Below are 16372 nucleotides of genomic sequence, written 5' to 3'. Positions count from 1 at the left end.
TTTCAAAAACGAGTCTTTTTGGAGCAGTCAAAGAAAAAAATATATAAACTGGTAGGGGAAGAAAAATCAGGAGAAATTCTAAATAAACAGGGGAGGGAGGGTGGGGGGAACTGTTTTGACAAATAAACTTTCCATTCTTTGGTAAATATGGATCATACGATGTCAACGAATAGTCAGCTGTAATGTATTATGAAAAATTAAACATCAAATCATCACATGGTTAACACTTGGCTTCCAGGATCCTCTCCCTGTGTCGCCTGAAACCCAGGGGGTAGGCACTCTTCTTTTTCTTTTGAAAACATGCATTTGACGACTTTATAATTATAAAAGTTTTTTATATATATATGTATATAAAAAGAACTTGCAAGAGCTTGTGCAGCATAGCTGGCATCTCCTCCTTCTGTAGCAGCGCAGTCCACCTGGAGTGTCTGTTAACTGGTTTCATTGGTCACACTAAGGCCATTCATGGTGATATCGCTTCCCATTCTTTTTCCGTTCCCTCTGCAGATGTTCCAGCTCTGCCTCGTACATCATCTCTTGAACTAGGTACTTCTCTCGCCGCATCTGGTCACACAGGTCTTTGGGCATATCCGGGATTAGGTAGGCTATGAAGGACTTGATGCCAAACACGAGGTGCTGAAAGTAAAACAGGTAACATATTTCAACTCCAACACGCGCAAACATAACCCATTTCTTATTGCTTGATGTTATTTTCAACATTCGTTACTGCTCCAACATTTTCCTCTCTTTTTCTACTCCTCTTTTCCACTCTCAACTTCAGCAGAAGTATCACAGCTTGGTATGGCTCCTGCTCTGACCAAGACCGCAAGAAACTACAAAGGGTCGTGAATGAAGCCCAGCCCACCACGCAAACCAATCTCCCATCCATTGACTCTGTCTACACTTCCCGCTGCCTCTGAAAAGCAGCCAGCCTGATCAAGGACCCCACGCACCGTGGACATTCTCTCTTTCACCTTCTTCCATCGGGAAAAAGATACAAAAGTCTGAGATCATGTACCAACCGACTCAAGAACAACTTCTTCCCTGCTGCCGTCAGACTTTTGAATGGGCCTACCTTGCATTAAGTTGATCTTTCTCTACACCCTAATTAGCTAGACTGTAACACTACATTCTGCACCCTCTCCTTTCCTTCTCTATGAATGGTATGCTTTGTTGATATAACGCGCAAGAAACAACCCTTTTCACGGTATACTAATACATGTGACAACAATAAATCAAAATCAAATCCTTCACCCTTGCCGGTCGCACATCTCCTCAAAAACTATCAACTGCTTTCTCTTCCTTCCTGGGTGACTGACTCTAGAACAGTTTTGTCCCCGCTGCCATCAGACTTTTGAAGGGACCTACCATATATGAAGCTGATCTTTCTCTTCACTCTACCTGTAACTGCAGCATTACATTCTGCACCCTATCCTTTCCTTCTCCCTCATGTACTCTATGAACGGTATATTTTGCCAGTATAGCGCGCAAGAAACAATACTTTTCCCTATATCCCAGTTCATGTGACAATAATAAATCAAATATTATAAGATGTTTTGTTGAACCTGGATGCACCACATGATGAGAGACGTGTTTGAGTGGATCAGATGACGATCCCTCTTCCTGACAGACTGCCCTCTTTGTCAAAGATGATCTTTGAAAACATTACTTCTTTGAAAACATTAATTCAAGTTGACAGTTCAGTTAAGCATGGCTCTCAAATTTCATCTCCTCGGAACCTATGTGGCATTCATTTATATTATTCTTTTGAAAGCAACTTTGCTGATAAATGAACACTACACATTCGACAAATCCATAGCAATCACTTGTTGCACTCACAGAATTAAGGTCATGACCTCTCAATGTGAGTTCTAAATGGGAAGGTTGAACAAAAAATTACGAAGCGTGATTTTCCCTCTCAATGACAGTCCATTGCTAATTATGCGATCTGCCCCTCTTCTGTTGAAAATGTGCAGTCGCCAGCAAGCAAAATGTCTTTTTTCATCTCCACCCCCTCTCCCCATGTTCTGTCTGACTCCATGCATCTCCTATATCGTGAAGGTTAGACGGCTTGTAGTCAATGGGAGCCAAAGCAAGAGTTTGTGCCGGAGGCTTTTGTTGAGAGGGTTGCAGCCCACAGGAGTGGGAAATGTGGTGACGAAAGTGATGCATTTAGGCAGGATGTGAAATTCCGATGTCTTTTGATGCAGAAATAAAGTAAGTGGCCTGTATACAGCATTTCGTCAGCTTGTGGCGGGTTCACACTTGCAATGTATTTGCATGCCAGGAATAACTCATTAGCACAAAACATTTGCTATCCTGGGGATAAAATCAGCGTGCATGAACAACCTTGTGGCACCCGGTCCACAATCATTTAGGAGTGGTGTGCAATTGTGTATAAAGTCAACAATTTTCCTCATTTAGTGCTGACACTGAGGAAGGGGAAGAAGGGGACTGATAATCTTTGAGGAGATGTGCGACTGGCAAGGGTGAAGGATTTGATTTTGATTTATTATTGTCACATATATTAGTATACAGTGAAAAGTGTTGTTTCTTGTGTGCTATATAGACAAAGCATACCGTTCATAGGGAAGGAAAGGAGTGAGTGCAGAATGTAGTGTTATAGTCATAGCTAGGGTCTAAAGAAAGATCAACTTAATGTGAGGTATTCAAAAGTCTGGTGGCAGCAGGGAAGAAGCTGTTCTTGAGTCGGTTGGTACATGACCTCAGACTTTTGTATCTTTTTCCCGGCGGAAGAAGGTGGAAGAGAGTGTGTCCTGGGTGCGTGGGGTCCTTGATTATGCTGACTGCTTTTCCGAGGCAGCGGTGACTGTAGACAATGTCAACGGATGGGAGGCTAGTTTGAGTGATGAGATTGGATTTCATTCACGGCCCTTTGTAGTTTCTTGCGGTCTTGGAAAGAGCAGGAGCCATACCAAGCTGTGATACAACTGGAAAGAATGCTTTCTATGGTGCATCTGTAGAAGTTGTGATGTGGAGATGCCGGCATTGGACTGGCGTGGGCACAGTAAGAAGTCTCACAACACCAGGTTAAAGTCCAACAGGTTTATTCGGTAGCACGAGCTTTTGGAACGCTGGTCCTTCATCAGGTGAGTGGAGGATTGGGTTCACAAATCGGACATATATAGACACAGATTCAATTGCAAGATAATGGTTAGAATATGAGTGTTAACAGGTAATCAAGTCTTTACAGGTGCAGACAATGTGAGTGGAGAGAGGGATAAGCACGGGTTAAAGAGGTGTTTATTGTCTCCAGCCAGGACAGTTTGTGAGATTTTGAAAACCCAGGCAAGTCGTGGGGTTACAGATAGTGTGACATGAACCAAAGATCCCGGTTGAGGCTATCATCGTATATGTGGAACTTGGCTATCAGTTTCTGCTCAGCGATTCTGCGTTGTCGTGTGTCTTGAAGGCTGGCTTGGAGAACGCTTACCCGAAGATCAGAGGCTGGATGCTCTTGACTGCTGAAGTGTTCCCCAACAGGAAGGGAACACTCCTGTCTGGTGAATTGTCAAGTGGTGTCCATTCATCCATTGTCGTAGCGTCTGCATGGACGCCAATGTACCATGCCTCGAGACATTCTTTCCTGCAGGGTAAAAGGTAGACAACGTTGGCCGAATCGCAAGAATATGCAGTGTGTACCTGGTAGATGGTGTTTTCACGTGAGATGATGGCATCCGTGTCGATGATCTGACAGGTCTTGCAGAGGTTGCTGTGGCAGGGTTGTGTGGTGTTGTGGTCACTGTTCTCCTGAAGGCTGGGTAGTTTGCTGTGGACAATGGTCTGTTTGAGGTTGTGCGGTTGTTTGAAGGCAAGAAGTGGGGGTGTGGGGATGGCCTTAGCGAGATGTTCGTCTTTATCGATGACATGTTGAAGGCTCCGAAGAAGATGTCGTAGCTTCTCCGCTCCGGGGAAGTACTGGACAACGAAGGGTACTCTGTTCGCCGTGTCCCATGTTTGTCTTCTGAGGAGGTCGATGCGGTTTTTCGCTGTGGGGCATTGGAACTGTCGATCAATGAGTCAAGCGCCATATCCTGTTCTTACGAGGGTGTCTTTCAGCGTCTGTAGGTGTCTGTTGCATTCCTCCTCATCTGAGCAGATCCTGTATATATGGAGGGCTTGTCCGTAGGGGATGGCTTCTTTAACGTGTTTAGGGTGGAAGCTCGAGAAGTGGAGCATTGTGAGGTTATGCGTTGTGACTGTCCTTGATGGAGATGCATCCAAGAATGCAACTGATTCTGGACAGTAGTCCATGGTGAGTCTGATGGTGGGATGGAACTTGTTGATGTCATCATGTAGTTGTTTCAGTGATTGTCTGCTGTGAGTTCAAAGGAAGAAAATGTCATTGAGATATAGCGTCGGTTGAAGGTCCTGTGCGGTGAAGAGGTCTTGTTCGAACCTGTGCATGAAGATGTTGGCATATTGAGGTGCGAATTTGGTCCCCATGGCTGTTCTGGATGAAGAACTGGTTGTTGAAGGTGAAGACGTTGTGGCCCAGATGAAGCGGATAAGTTGTAGAATTGTGTCTGGAGATTGGCAGTTGTCAGCGTTGAGTACTGAGGCAGTTGCAGCAATGTCGTTGTCGTGGGGGATGCTGGTATAGAGTTCTGAGAGTGACGAGGAGTGTTCCTGGTTCAACTGCTCCATGGGTGCTGAGTTTCTGTAGGAAGTCCGTAGAGTTACGACAGAAGCTGGGGGTTCTTTGTACGATGGATTTCAGGATGCCCTCGATGTAGCCAAAGAGGTTCTCACACAGGGTCCCATTGCCTGATACGATGGGATGTCCAGGTGTGTTTGCCTTGTGCATCTTCGGGAGGCAGTAGAGATCTCCAATGTGGGGAGAATGTGGATTGGGAGCACGGAAGATGCTCTGAAGGTCCGGATCAAAGATCTTGATCAGTCTGTTGAGTTGGTGGGTGTGTTCTTTGGTCGGACCTGTGGGTAACTGTCTGTAGTGTTCCTGGTTGTTCAGTTGTCGGTACACTGCTTTGCAGTAATCCGTTCTGTTCAGTATGACGGTGGCCCCTCCTTTTTCTGCTGGTTTGATGACAATGTTGCGGTTGGTCTTGAGAGCACGGATGGCGTTGCGTTGTGCTTGAGTGATGTTTGGGGCTGTCTTGTGAGTGCGGCTGATGAATCTGGCATTGATGCATCTCCTGGCGGCTTGGGCATACATGTCAAGTCGAGGGCAGCAGCCTTCCGGAGGAGTCCAATTCGACTCTTTTCTCTTTGGTTGCTGCACCGCGGATCTCTCTGTTGGCTGTTCCGGTTCATTGGCTGTCTCATTGTGTTCGCCGTTGGCCTCTTGGCGTTTGTGGAAGGTCTCCTGCAGCCCCATTCGCCTGATGAATTCCTCTGTGTCCGCTGCGAGACTGATGGGGTCCATTTTGGTGGTGGGGCAGAAATTGAGCCCTCGGCTGAGAACTTCGATGTTGTCTGGTTGAAGTGTGTAGTCGGACAAGTTGACAATGGACTTCCTGCAGTGGTACTGTTTTCTACTGTGGCACTGGGGGAGGCTTGGTTGCTGCTGGTGGTGACTATGATGACGGATGAATGGACATCGCTTGACAATCACCAGGCAGGACAATCACCAGTTCCAGTCGGGGGACACTTCAGCAGTCACGGGCATTCAGCCTCTGATCTTCAGGTAAGCGTTCTCCAAGGCGGCCTTCAAGACACACGACAGCGCAGAGTCGCTGAGCAGAGACTGATAGCCAAGTTCCACACACATGAGGACGGCCTCAACTGGGATCTTGGGTTCATGTCACACTATCTGTAACCCCTATGACTTGCCTGAGCTTGCAAAATCTCACTAACTGTCCTGGCTGGAGACAATTCACACCTCTTAACCCTCTCTCCACTCACATTGTCTGCACCTGTAAAGACTTGATTACCTGTTAAGACTCACATTCCAACCATTATCTTGCAACTGAGTCTGTGTCTGTATATGCCCTGTTTGTGAACCCAATCCTCCAGTCACCTGATGAAGGGGCAGCGCTCCGAAAGCCCGTGTTACCAAATAAACCTGTTGGACTTTAACCTGATGCTGTGAGACTTCTTACTCTGTAGAAGTTGGTAAGAGTCGTAGTGGACGTGTCAAATTTTCTTAGCCTCCTGACAAAGTAGAGGCATGAGTGAGGTAGGAGGCATGGAGGATGAGACAAAATTGGAGATATTGTGAAATGTGAATAGGATAGCGATAGACTTCAGAAGGATAGATACCCTTATGACCCCATGAATGGCAATGACCATAATTATTAAATATCATGGATAAGTCCATGAATTACTCTATCTTTCCCTTCACCAAAAAGACTCACTAATCTTTAATGACTTCACTTACATGCTGCATTTTGTTTAAAAGTTTCAGATGTGCTCAGAGGAGAAGCTGAAGGATTTATCAGTATTGAGGGCGCACAATTTAGAATTGGAATGTCTGTAATATCAGAATTAAACTAACCTCTGTGTTGGGAAAGGACAGGATAGGATGAATTGTTGGTTTTGTAATCTGTCTGACTTCATTCTCCATTGAAGGCAATGAACAGGCAGGATGCAAATCCAACAATCGACCTGAGCCCATTTCCCAAACTGTGAATTAGATCAAAATTACTCCCTGGTGTGTTAGTGAAAGCTGTTAAATTGAGCACTGATTACAGAAATGTAAATTATTTCTAACTGCTGGTGAGATTGTAATTGTTCGCCTGCTATTAAATTCCAGTTTTTAAAAAAAAGTTTATTGATTAGTGGAAGGGTCTTTTTCCGGCTGGATGCCTGTGACTAGTGGTGTTCCGCAGGGCTCTGTATTGGGACCTCTGCTGTTTGTGATTTATATAAACGATCTGGAAGAAGGTGTAACTGGGGTGATCAGTAAGTTTGCGGACGACACGAAAATGCCTGGACTTGCAGATAGTGAGGAACATTGTCAGAGGCTACAGAAGGATATAGATAGGCTGGAAATTTGGGCAAAGAAATGGCAGATGGAGTTCAATCCAGATAAATGCGAAGTGATGCATTTTGGTAGAACTAACGTAGGGGGGAGCTATACGATAAATGGCAGAACCATAAAGGGTGTAGATACGCAGAGGGACCTGGGTGTGCAAGTCCACAGATCCTTGAAGGTGACGTCACACGTGGAGAAGGTAGTGAATAAGGCATATGGCATGCTTGCCTTTATAGGACGGGGCATAGAGTATAAAAGTTGGGGCCTGATGTTGCAGTTGTATAGAACGTTGGTTCGGCCGCATTTGGAATACTGCGCCCAGTTCTGGTCGCCACACTACCAGAAGGACGTGGAGGCTTTAGAGAGAGTGCAGAGGAGGTTTACCAGGATGTTGCCTGGTATGGAAGGGCTTAGTTATGAGGAGAGATTGGGTAAACTGGGGTTGTTCTCACTGGAAAGATGGAGGATGAGGGGTGACCTAATAGAGGTGTATAAAATTATGAAAGGCATAGATAGGGTGAACGGTGGGAAGCTTTTTCCCAGATCGGTGGTGACGTTCACGAGGGGTCATAGGTTCAAGGTGAGGGGAGGGAGGTTTAACACGGATATCAGAAGGACGTATTTTACACAGAGGGTGGTGGGGGCCTGGAATGCGCTGCCGGGCAAGGTGGTGGAGGCGGACAGACTGGGAACGTTTAAGACTTATCTAGATAGCCACATGAACGGAGTGGGAATGGAGGGATACAAAAGAATGGTCTAGTTTGGACCAGGGAGCGGTGCGGGCTTGGAGGGCCGAAGGGCCTGTTCCTATGCTGTATTTGTTCTTTGTCACAAGAAGGCTTACATTAACACTGCAATAAAGTTACTGTGAAAATTCCCGAGTCGCCACACTCTGGCGCCTGTTTGGGTAGACTGAGGGAGAATTTAGCATGGCCAATCCACCTAACCAGCACATCTTTCAGACTGTGGGGGGAAACCGGAGTACCCAGAGGAAAGCCACGCAGACATGGGGAGAATGTGCAAAATCCACACATTCAGTGACCCAAGGCTGGAATGGAATTTAGGTCCCTGGCACTGTGAAGCAGCAGTGCTAACCACTGTGTCACTCTCTGCTACAGAGATTATTTAATAGCTACATTATGTAACACTGTATATATTTCCTGATGTGAAAAGCAATATTATTTAACTCTTCCAGCCAAGGCTTGTTTCTGTAGTGTAGTGGTTATCACATTGGTCCAACACGCAAAAGGTCCACAGTTCAAAACCGGGCAGAAGCATTTATTAAGCTTTCTCATGTCAGGTGGTGACGTTCACGGGCGGCACGGTAGCACAGTGGTTAGCACTGCTGCTTCACAGCTCCAGGGACCTGGGTTCGATTCCGGCTTGGGTCACTGCCTGTGTGGAGTTTGCACATTCTCCTCGTGTCTGCGTGGGTTTCCTCCGAGTGCTCCGGTTTCCTCCCACAGTCCAAAGATGTGCAGGTTAGGTTGATTGGCCATGCTAAAATTGCCCCTTAGTGTCCTGAGATGTTTAGGTTAGAGGGATTAGTGGGTAGGATATGGGGGTAGGGCCTGGGTGGGATTGTGGTCGGTGTAGACTCAATGGGCCGAATGGCCTCTTTCTGTACTGTAGGGTTTCTATGATTCTCGGTGAGTGAAGTCTGTATGATTTAAGTTCATGGGTGGCACAGTGGTTAGCACTGCTTCCTCACAGCGCCAGGGACCCAGGTTCGATTCCCGGCTTGGGTCACTGTCTGTATGGAGTCTGTACGTTCATAGAATCATAGAATCCCTACAGTGCAGAAGGAGGCCATTTGGCCCGTCGGGTCTGCACTGACCACAATCCCACCCAGGCCCTATTCCCATAACTGCGCACATTTACCCTGCAAATCCCCTGACACTAGGGTCAATTTATCATGGCCATCAACCTAGCCCACACATCTTTGGACTATGGGAGGAAATAGGAGCATCCGGAGGAAACCTATGCAGACACGGGGAGAATGTGCAACCTCCACACAGACAGTGACCCGAAGCCGGAATTGAACCCAGATCCCTGGCGCCGTGAGCTAGCAGTGCTTGCCACCGTGCCGCCCACGTTCTCCCCGTGTGCTCCAGTTTCCTCCCACAGTCCGAAAGATGTGCTGGTTAGGTGCATTGGCCATGCTAAATTCTCCCTCAATGTACCCGAACAGGCGCTGGAGTGTGACGACGAGGGGATTTTCACAGTAACTTCATTGCAGTGTTAATATAAGCCTACTTGTGACACCAATAAATAAACAAGAGGTAGAACATCTGCTAAAAGGTTGAAAGATTATTTTTTCGCTTGGAATTGTATTTGTAAATTGGAACGGTGCAGGTCGTTGAAGAAAATCACTGATATTGGTCGATCATTTAAAATGCAGTGTTACTTTCATCTTGTTTGTGACGAGATGTTTGTAACCAGGGTGCAGTGTAGAAAAATACAGGTTTTGAAAAAGCTAACTTCTTGTCTGAGAAAAAATTCATATTAAAAGTTGAAATGCATCATGTTTTTTAAAAAATCAGAATTAAATTACATTGTTTTTGAGAAAGCAATGTGCCTGTTCCCGTAATTACGGCCAGAAACACTCACCAAATAAATATTCGGCAAAAAGCATAAACCATTTATCAAATAGAAGTAACGTTCACAAAGTGAATATGATTGTTCATTACTAAAGCATTAATTAAAATATATCTAACAAATTAAAATACTCTATATTAACTTTGCCACATCAAATTATTAATAACTGCTTCTTAAAGTGTGTTGCGTGTGGTACACAATGTGGGATTAGTGAAGCAGTCCATTTGGCTGAGTCAGATTACACTGTCTTCGATTTGTTATAAACAACTGGCCAATAATCCAGCAGAGTACTGGGATGGAAGAAATAGAGAGCGAGCAGAGATCATATTTCCCTCCTTTGTCAATGATTTTACTTCAGTCTTGCATTGCTACCTCTGTACATTTAATCATTGCTGATGTAAATACACTTAGCTAAGGATTTCTGTGAAATCCTCCTCTGCTACTCAGAGCTTTTAGAAGGCATTAACTGAGCACCTTTTATCCATTCATCACAGGCAGCCATCACAACAAGTGAATCCCAACTAAGTTCAAAACCCAAACATGCTTAGTTTTGGATTTCAGATGTCTCTTGAGTATTTTTACCCAAGAGATTGGGTAAAAAGTGTGCACAAATGTTAAATAGCGTTTTCAATTATTTAAAATTTAAGGTTTATTTGCTAGTGTCACAAGTTGGCTTACATTAACACTGCAATTAAATTATTGTGAAAATCCCCTAGTCACTACACTTGAGTACACTGAGGGAGAATTTTGCATGACCAATGCAGTTAACCAGCACGCCTTTCGGACTGTGGGAGGAAACCAGAGCACCCGGAGGAAACCCATGCAGATATGGGGAGAACGTGCAAACTCGGCACGGACAGTGATCTGAGCCGGGAATCAAACCCGGGTCCCTGGCACTGTGAGGCAGCAGTGTTAACCACTGTGCCACCGTGCCGCCCCACTTACATTCTCATCATGAAAGGAAATGGCAAACAATTGACTGGGAGCCATTCACAAAGGCCACAGGATGTGAAGTATTTTCAAATTAGCTTACCTTACCTTAGTCATCAGCCTACAGATATTATATAGGCCCGTAATTTCCTGGTTCTCCAGCGTCGGATTTTGGGGGTATCCCAATGATGTGTTTGGAAATCCCTCTCGGAAGTTCCCATGTATGGGTTATGCAACAATTGTCCAGAATTGCTAACTTTCTCTGCGCAATTGTGCTGCACTAAGAACTACCTGACAAATCGATTTAAATCGCTAACTTCAGATAGTTCTGCCAGTCTCACCCCAGGAGTCTACACAGGGATAATAGACAGGTTACGTGACTGAGCAAAAACCTGACAGAATATAATGTAAAGCTAATTTATTAGTCACAAGTAGGCTTACATTCACACTGGAATGAAATTACTGTGGAAATCCCCTAGTCGCCAAACTCCGGTGCCTGTTCGGGTACACTGAGGGAGAGTTTAGCATGGACAACTCACCTAACCTGCACATCTTTGGAGTGTGGGAAGAAACCGGAGCACCCAGAGGAAACCCACGCAGACACGGGGAGAAAGTGCAAATTCCACACAGACAGTGACTCAAGCCGGGAATCAAACCCGAGTCCCTGGCGCTGTGAGGCAGCAGTGCTAACCGCTGTGCCACCGTGCCACCTGCAGGAATGTAGGAAAATGTGAAGTTGTGCACTTTGGTAGGAAGAATAAAGGAGCTGAATAATATTTAAATGGAGAAAGACTGCAGAAAGCTGCAGCACAGAGAGATTTGGGGGTCCTTGTGCATAAATCACCAAAAGCTAGCATGCAAGTTCAGCAGGTAATAGGGAAGACAAATGGAATGTTGGCCTTTATTTCAAAGGGAATGGAGTATGAAAATAGAGAGGTATTACTAAAACTATGCGTGGCATTAGTTAGACCACACCTGGAATACTGTGAACAGTTTTGGTTCCCTTATCTAAGGAAAGATATAATGCCATTGGAGGCAGCCCAGAGAATGTTCAGGTTGATCCCAGGTATGGTGGGCTTCTCTTATGAGGAGAGATCAAATAGTTTGGGCCTGTACTCATTGGAGTTTAGAAGAATGAGAGGTGACTTTATTGAAACATAAATTCTCAGGGGGTTTGACTGGGTAGATGCTGACTGATTGTTTCCCATTGTGGGAGAGTCTGCGACCAGAGGACTTAATCTCAGAGTAAGGCATTGCCCATAGAGATGAGTAGTAATTTCTTCTCTCAGAGTGTAGTGAATATGTGGAATTATTTACTGCAGAGAGCTGTAGGGTTTGGGTCATTAAACATGTTCAATGCTGAGGTAGTCAGATTTTTATTCAGTAAGGGAATAAAGGATTATGGAGGATAAAGCTGGAAAGTGGAGTTGAGGATTATATCAGATCAGTCATGATCTTGTTGGATGGCACAGCAGACTCGATGGGCCGAATGGCTTACTTCTGTGTACCGCATCTGCATGGGTTTCCTCCGGGTGCTCCGGTTTCCTCCCACAGTCTGAAAGACATGCCAGTTAGGTGCATTGGCCATGTTAAATTCTCCCTCAGTGTACCCGAAACACTGGAGTGTGGCGACTAGGGGATTTTCACAGTAACTTCATTGCAGTGTAAATCTAAGCCTCCTTGTGACAATAATAAATAAATCTCTGGTCGTATCAAATTAGAATGAGGAAAGAAACCCCCTGTTAACGGTTCTCACAATCTGTATCATCTCTGATTTTGTCACAATGGCAATGGCATTACATAGAGTCATCAAGGTTTACAGCATGGAAACAGGCCCTCCAGCCCAACTTGTCCATGCCATCCCTTTTTTTAACCACTAAGTTAGTCCCAATTGCCCCGCATTTGGCCCTTTTCCCTCTATACCCATCTTACCCCTGTAACTGTCTAAATGCTTTCTAAAAGACAAAATTGTACCCGCCTCTACTACTACCTCTGGCAGCTTGTTCCAGACACTTACCACCCTCTGAGTGAAAACATTGCCCCTCTGGACCCTTTTGTATTTCTCCCCTCTCACCTTAAACCTATGCCCTCTAGTTTTATACTCCCTTACTTTGGGAAAAGATGTTGATCATCTAGCTGATCTGTGCCCCTTATTATTTTATAGATCTCTATAAGACCACCCTCAGCCTCCTACATTCCAGGAAAAAAGTCCCAGTCTATCCAGACTCTCCTTATAATTCAATCCATCAAGTCCCGGTAGCATCCTACTAAATCTTTTCTGCACTCTTTCTAGTTTAATAATATCCTTTCTATAATAGGGTGACTAGAACTGTACACAGTATTCCTTACCAATGTTTTGTACAACGTCAATGCCCCAACTCCTGTATTCAATGTCTGACCAATGAAACCAAGCATGCCGAATGCCTTCTTCACCACTCTGCCCACCTGTGACTCCACTTTCAAGGAGCTATGAATCTGTACCCCTAGATCGCTTTGTTCTATAATTCTCCCCAACACCCTACCAGCAACCGAGTAAGTCCTGCCCTGGTTCAATCTACGAAAATGCATCACCTTGCACATATCTAAATTAAACTCCATCTGCCATTCGTCAGCCCCCTGGCCCAATTGATCAAGATCCCGCTGCAATCCTAGCTAACCTTCTTCACTGTCCACTATGCCACCAATCTTGCAAACTTACTAACCATGACTCCTAAATTTTCACCCAAATCATTAATATAAATTACAAATAACAGTGGACCCAGCACTGATCCCTGAGGCACACCATTGGTCACAGGCCTCCAGTTTGAAAAACAACCTCAACAACCACCTCTGTCAAGAAGCCAATTTTGTATCCATTTGGCTACCTCACCCTGGATCCCGTGAGATTTAACCTTATGCAAGAACCTACCATGCGGTACCATGTCAAAGACCTTGCTTAACATCAACTGCACTGCCCTCATCTACCTTTTTGGTTACCCCTTCAAAAGACTCAATCAAATTTGTGAGACATGATTCAGAAATTTACTTAATCCAAGCTCAGGATCCTGGGAGAAACTGAGGCCTCGTCGTAAAACTATAATGAATACATTAAAAACTCTAAAAAGATCGAACGATGCGCTGAATCACATGACCTCAGAATGTGTTATTTCATTGATTTTCAGTATTTGCTTGAAACCCTTATTTTGGAAAATCGTGATTTGAGTTACTGAGAAGGAAAGGCAGTCAAAACAAAATGGAGAAAAGACTTGAAATGATTTCTGGACACCAGATTTGCAGAGGTGAGATCCAATCCAAATTTGTGTGCAGGAATTTCTAACAGAGAAAAGTTGACACAGGAAATGCGGCAAGAATGCGACAATGGGAATGATATTAACTTTGGGCGATGGTCGGTAATACTGAACTGGTTATTGAAGTTACACCCTGCCCAATAATCGATATAAAGCAAAAGTGGTATCCAACAGAAGGCAAATTGGAAAGGTGAAGTGGCTGTTAATGATGGGAAAAGGTGGGGGCAAGGAAAATAAACTTAAAGGGCGTAATCTTACAGGCATTCACACTGACGGGATTTTCTGGTCCCGCTGCAGTGAATGAAGATTTGCCTGAGTGCCAAATTTCCCAGTGGCACTGGGGCATGAACGGCAAGTAAGATCCCGCCCAAAATCTTCACATGTACATATACTGCACAACAGAATCTCAAGAATATTAGCATTGTGTATACATACAGAAAGAATAATAATGAGAAATCAGGCAAGCTTATCTCTACATGGGAGCACAGAAATCTTTTGATGCAAAAGTTCATACTCCATTTAGTTTACCTTCTATTATCCTAGTAAACATGTGAAGTTCGAGAAACTTGGTTTGTTCTCACTGGAACGACAGAAGTTGAGGGGTGACTAATAGAAGTTTACAAGATTATAAGGGGCATGGACAGAGTGGATAGCCAGAAGCTTTTTCCCAGGGTGGAAGAGTCAATTACTAGGGGGCATAGGATTAAGGTGCAAGGGGCAAAGTTTAAAGGAGATGTACAAGGCAAGTTTTTTACACAGAGGGTGGCAGGTGCTTGGAACTCGCTGCTGCGGGAGGTAGTGGAAGCAGATACGGTAGTGACTTTTAAGGGGCATCTTGACAAATATATGAAAAGGATGGGAATGGAAGGATATGGTCCCTGGAAGGGTGGGGGGTTTTAGTTCAGTCGGGCAGCATGGTCGGTGCAGGCTTGGAGGGCCGAAGGGCCTGTTCCTGTGCTGTCATTTTCTCTGTTCTTTTGTTCTTTGTTGTTTATGATAAAACAACAATGGAGTTGTTGACTCGTCAGAGCAACCAATCTGTCATAATTCATCCACAGCAGATCCAGGTGTGAGGTGAGGAAACCCGCAGCGGGGGCGAGTTTCATGGACCACAAACCCCCAAGTCACATATTCTTTCCAAACATGCTACATTCACAGCAGGACGGAGCTTTGATTAGCCTGATACAGTATCTACAGAAATGCTTTTCATTTTACACAACACCCATCCATTTAATCGACACAGTTCACTCCAAATAAAGAGGGGCGATTTTCCATCTGCGCTCACCCCAAGACCGGAAACCACCTCCCCCCCCCCCTCCCCCCAGAGGTCAGTGGACATTGGCACGGTCCGTGTCCCGCCCGCTACGATTCCCGGTGCAACGGCGAGGAGCAACGTTGCTCAATCACATCGAGACATGACTGACCTCAAATACGATGATGAAAGCCAAGCGTGCAGCTAGAACATGCCAGAACTGTAACGTGAACTCATATCGATTACGATCCCATGGTGGGGCTCTGTAGTCTCTGTACCTTGAAGCAAAAATGTAGTTAGAACCCGCTAGTTGGTAAAAATGATTAACCATTTGCTCTGTTGAAAGTAGACCAAGACAATGACCAAGTTATTGTTGGATTCTGGAAGCCTTTTTGTTAGCTCCTGGTGTTTATAGTTTAAATCCAGCTAGCTTAGCCCCAGCGACAGATCTCCAGACCTTTTTGGTTTATGATGGAATTAACAGTGTGAACACACAAGAGTGGCTTAGACTTTGCAGTTGGTGAAACTGTGAACATAGACTGAATTTACAGTCACAAAGTTAACAGGACTTCAATGCACAAATGCAACAGATGCTGCAATGTCTTCTCTGCTCTTCCACATGGTAAATGTTAAAATCCCTGCGCACGGCAAACTTCTAGATTTCTCTGAAATTATGAGAACTTCATTCTTTCCACTGTAATTGCGATAACCCCCAGGACTTGCATGGGGAATCACTGATTGACCCCACACCCCAACTGTAGGACTCATTGAATACGAGCTCCCCGTGGATTGGTAATTAACTCACCAGGTGCAGTTCGCACACTGAGCCCTGGAAGTTTATTTATTTATCACAAGCAGGCTTACATTAACACTGCAATGAAGTTACTGTGAAATTCCCATAGTCGCCACACTACGGCACCTGTTCGGGTCAATGCACCTAACCAGCACGTCTTTCAGACTGTGGGAGGAAACCGGAGCACCCGGAGGAAACCCACGCAGACACGGGGAGAACGTGCAAACTCCACACAGACAGTGACCCAAGCCGGGAATCGAACCCGGATCACTGGCGCTGTGAAGCAGCAGCGCTAAACCACTGTGCCACCATGCCTTCGCTGTATAAAGCAGACCCCTGAATGGGTCCATTATTGCATTGTCCTGGATGGGACCTGCTTGTGTTTTGTGTTTTACTTTATTTTATGCAATAAAACACTGCTCCTTTACAGCCAACAGCTGGAGTTTTTGTAGTAATATTGCTGTTCAAAAATCCCTGAAAAGTTACTTGGTATAATCATTTTTTTAACAGTGTAATAAGCATGGATATTGCTCAAGGATCTCTTTTGCACTGAA

At 45.0% G+C, this 16372-nt stretch overlaps 1 protein-coding gene across 1 annotated transcript in view; it reads right to left on the bottom strand.

Moving 5' to 3' along the window:
• Window positions 1-453: 453 nt before the first annotated feature.
• Window positions 454-16372, bottom strand: part of ano3 (anoctamin 3) — a 205913-nt gene continuing 189994 nt past the window's right edge. Inside the window, exons 25-26 of the mRNA XM_078221016.1 lie at window positions 15198-15303; window positions 454-636 (exon numbers count right to left, since the gene is read on the bottom strand). Coding sequence (XP_078077142.1) covers window positions 454-636; window positions 15198-15303 — 289 coding nt within the window. The remainder of the gene's footprint in view (window positions 637-15197; window positions 15304-16372) is intronic.

Source organism: Mustelus asterias, chromosome 9, assembly GCF_964213995.1.
Source record: "Mustelus asterias chromosome 9, sMusAst1.hap1.1, whole genome shotgun sequence".
Lineage (NCBI taxonomy): Eukaryota > Metazoa > Chordata > Chondrichthyes > Carcharhiniformes > Triakidae > Mustelus > Mustelus asterias.
The sequence above is the reverse complement of the archived record's forward strand: the minus strand, read 5'-3'. Positions and strand labels throughout refer to the sequence as shown.